General features: G+C 49.1%; 2 protein-coding genes across 2 annotated transcripts in view; one reads left to right on the top strand and one right to left on the bottom strand.

The window, feature by feature from the left end:
- Positions 1-2,500, bottom strand: part of LOC125024979 (tensin-like) — a 673,585-nt gene that overhangs the window by 587,334 nt on the left and 83,751 nt on the right.
- The window catches only part of LOC125024983 (protein O-linked-mannose beta-1,2-N-acetylglucosaminyltransferase 1-like), a 3,034-nt gene that overhangs the window by 394 nt on the left and 140 nt on the right, over positions 1-2,500 (top strand). The window contains exon 2 of the mRNA XM_047612797.1: positions 2,158-2,500. This exon is cut by the window's right edge and continues 140 nt beyond it. Coding sequence (XP_047468753.1) covers positions 2,158-2,285 — 128 coding nt within the window. The 3' untranslated portion in view covers positions 2,286-2,500. The remainder of the gene's footprint in view (positions 1-2,157) is intronic.

Below are 2,500 nucleotides of genomic sequence, written 5' to 3'. Positions count from 1 at the left end.
TTCCCTTTGCCTTCTCTCTGGTGTCTTACACTTTTCGTCTCGCTCTGTACCCGTTGTTCGCTCTTGCCCATATTCTCTCTCTCTCTCTCTCTCTCTCTCTCTCTCTCTCTCTCTCTCTCTCTCTCTCTCTCTCTCTCTCTCTCTCTCTCTCTCTCTCTCTCTCTCTCTCTCTCTCTCCTCTCTCTCTCTCTCCCTCTCTCCCTCTCTCCTCTCTCTCCTCTCTCTCCTCTCTCTCTCTCTCTCTCTCTCTCTCCTCTCTCTCTCTCCTTCTCCTCTCCTTCTCCTTCTCCTTCTCCTTCTCCCTCTCCCTCTCTCCCTCTCCCCCTCTCTCCTCTCCCTCTCCCCTCTCCCCTCTCCTTCTCTCTCTCTCTCTCTTCTCTCTCTCTCTCTCTCTCTCTCTCTCTCTCTCTCTCTCTCTCTCTCTCTCTCTCTCTCTCTCTCTCTCTCTCTCTCTCCTCTCTCTCTCTCTCTCTCTCTCTCTCTCTCTCTCTCTCTCTCTCTCTCTCTCTCTCTCTCTCTCTCTCTCCTCTCTCTCTCTCTCTCTCCTCTCTCTCTCGTCTCCCTCTCTCTCTCTCTCTCTCTCTCTCTCTCTCCTCTCTCTCTCTCTCTCTCTCTCTCTCTCTCTCTCTCTCCGTCTCCCTCTCTCTCTCCGTCTCCTCTCTCTCTCGTCTCCTCTCTCTCTCCGTCTCCCTCTCTCTCTCCGTCTCCCTCTCTCTCTCCGTCTCCCTCTCTCTCTCCGTCTCCCTCTCTCTCTCCGTCTCCCTCTCTCTCTCCGTCTCCCTCTCTCTCTCCGTCTCCCTCTCTCTCTCCGTCTCCCTCTCTCTCTCCGTCTCCCTCTCTCTCTCCGTCTCCCTCTCTCTCTCCGTCTCCCTCTCTCTCTCCGTCTCCCTCTCTCTCTCCGTCTCCCTCTCTCTCTCCGTCTCCCTCTCTCTCTCCGTCTCCCTCTCTCTCTCCGTCTCCCTCTCTCTCTCCCTCTCCTTACCCTCTCCGTCTCCCTCTCCCTCTCTCTATCTCTCTCCCTCTCCCTCTCCCTATCTCTCTCCCTCTCCCTCTCCCTCTCCCTCTGCCTCTCCCTTTCCCTCTCCCTCTCCCTCCCCCTATCTCTTTCACTCTCCCTCTGCCTCTCCCTCTCCCTATCTCTCTCTCTCTCCCTCTCCCTATCTCTCTCTCTCCCTCTCCCTTTCTCTCTCCCTTTCCCTCTCTCTCTCTCTCTCTCTCTCTCTCTCTCTCTCTCTCTCTCTCTCTCTCTCTCTCTCTCTCTCTCTCTCTCTCCCTTTCTCTCTTCCTCCCTTTCCCTTTCTCTCTTCCTCCCTTTCCCTTTCTCTCTTCCTCTCTCCATCTCTCCCTCCACTTCTCCCTTCTCTCTTCTATTTTCTACCTTCCCTTATATATTCTTCCTGACATGCTCCCTTTTCCTTTTATCCTTTTCCTTCATCCCTCCTCTTTCCTTTCTAGTCTCTTGTCCTTCACTTCCCTCTTTATACTCTACTCTTTACTCTCCTCTCTCCCTCTCCACTATTTCCCTATTCGCTTCTGTCTTTCCTCTCTTCCCTTTCTTCTTCTTTTATTTTCCTCTCTTCCTCTATCACTTTTCTATCCGCTCTTCTCACTCCTCTCCACTCACTTCTCTTCTCTCTTCATTATTCGTCCTTTTCTCTTTTCTCTTTACTCTGCCTTCTTCTTTTTTGTTGTAACCACTTCTCCGCCCTCCTTTCTGTTCTCTCTATTTTTCTAACTTTTCTTTTACCTCCTTTCTCTCATTTCCATTTCTTCTCTCTCCGCTACTCTTTCTTTTGTCTCTTCTCTTCTTTCTTCCATCTCTGCCTTCTCAGTTCTACACTCTTCTCTCGTTTCTCTCTGCTCTCCTTTCTTCTCTCTCCATTCTCCTCTTTCAACACTCCTCTTCTTTTCTTTCTCTTCTTTCCAGTATCCTTACTTATTTCTCCTCTACCCAGTCTTCTCTCTCTCTCTCTCTCTCTCTCTCTCTACTATCCTCATTCTTGCCTTCTCTCTCCTCTCTCTTCTATCTACTGTTTTATTTTTTCCCGTCTGTCTCTCGCTCCCTTCTTCTTCTTCTGGGCCCTTCTTTCCGCCCCGCCATCTATTCTCTGCGTCCACGTGCACCAAATTAGATCTTAATATTCTTTTCTTTATTAGCATCGATGAGCAGAGTCAACGCCCACATCAAGTTCACTCTCGAGCGGGTGTTTGAGGAGTACTCCAAGGCTGATAAGGCGATCATACTCGAAGACGACCTTGACCTCGCTCCTGATTTCATACCGTGAGTACCAGTCGCTTACATATACGGTGATTTGAGTGGGATCAAGAATTTGTTAGAGGTCAAAGAAAGATGTGTCATTATAATCATAATTATGATTGTCACAGTCTCCGCACCGTCACTGAAGTGCATTACTGTTGCAATCATCTCCTTCAGGTTTTATTTGCTGTCATAATCATTATATTCCCAAACATCACATGGAAACGTAATCACTATTATCAT

Source organism: Penaeus chinensis, chromosome 4, assembly GCF_019202785.1.
Source record: "Penaeus chinensis breed Huanghai No. 1 chromosome 4, ASM1920278v2, whole genome shotgun sequence".
Taxonomy (NCBI): domain Eukaryota; kingdom Metazoa; phylum Arthropoda; class Malacostraca; order Decapoda; family Penaeidae; genus Penaeus; species Penaeus chinensis.
The sequence above is the reverse complement of the archived record's forward strand: the minus strand, read 5'-3'. Positions and strand labels throughout refer to the sequence as shown.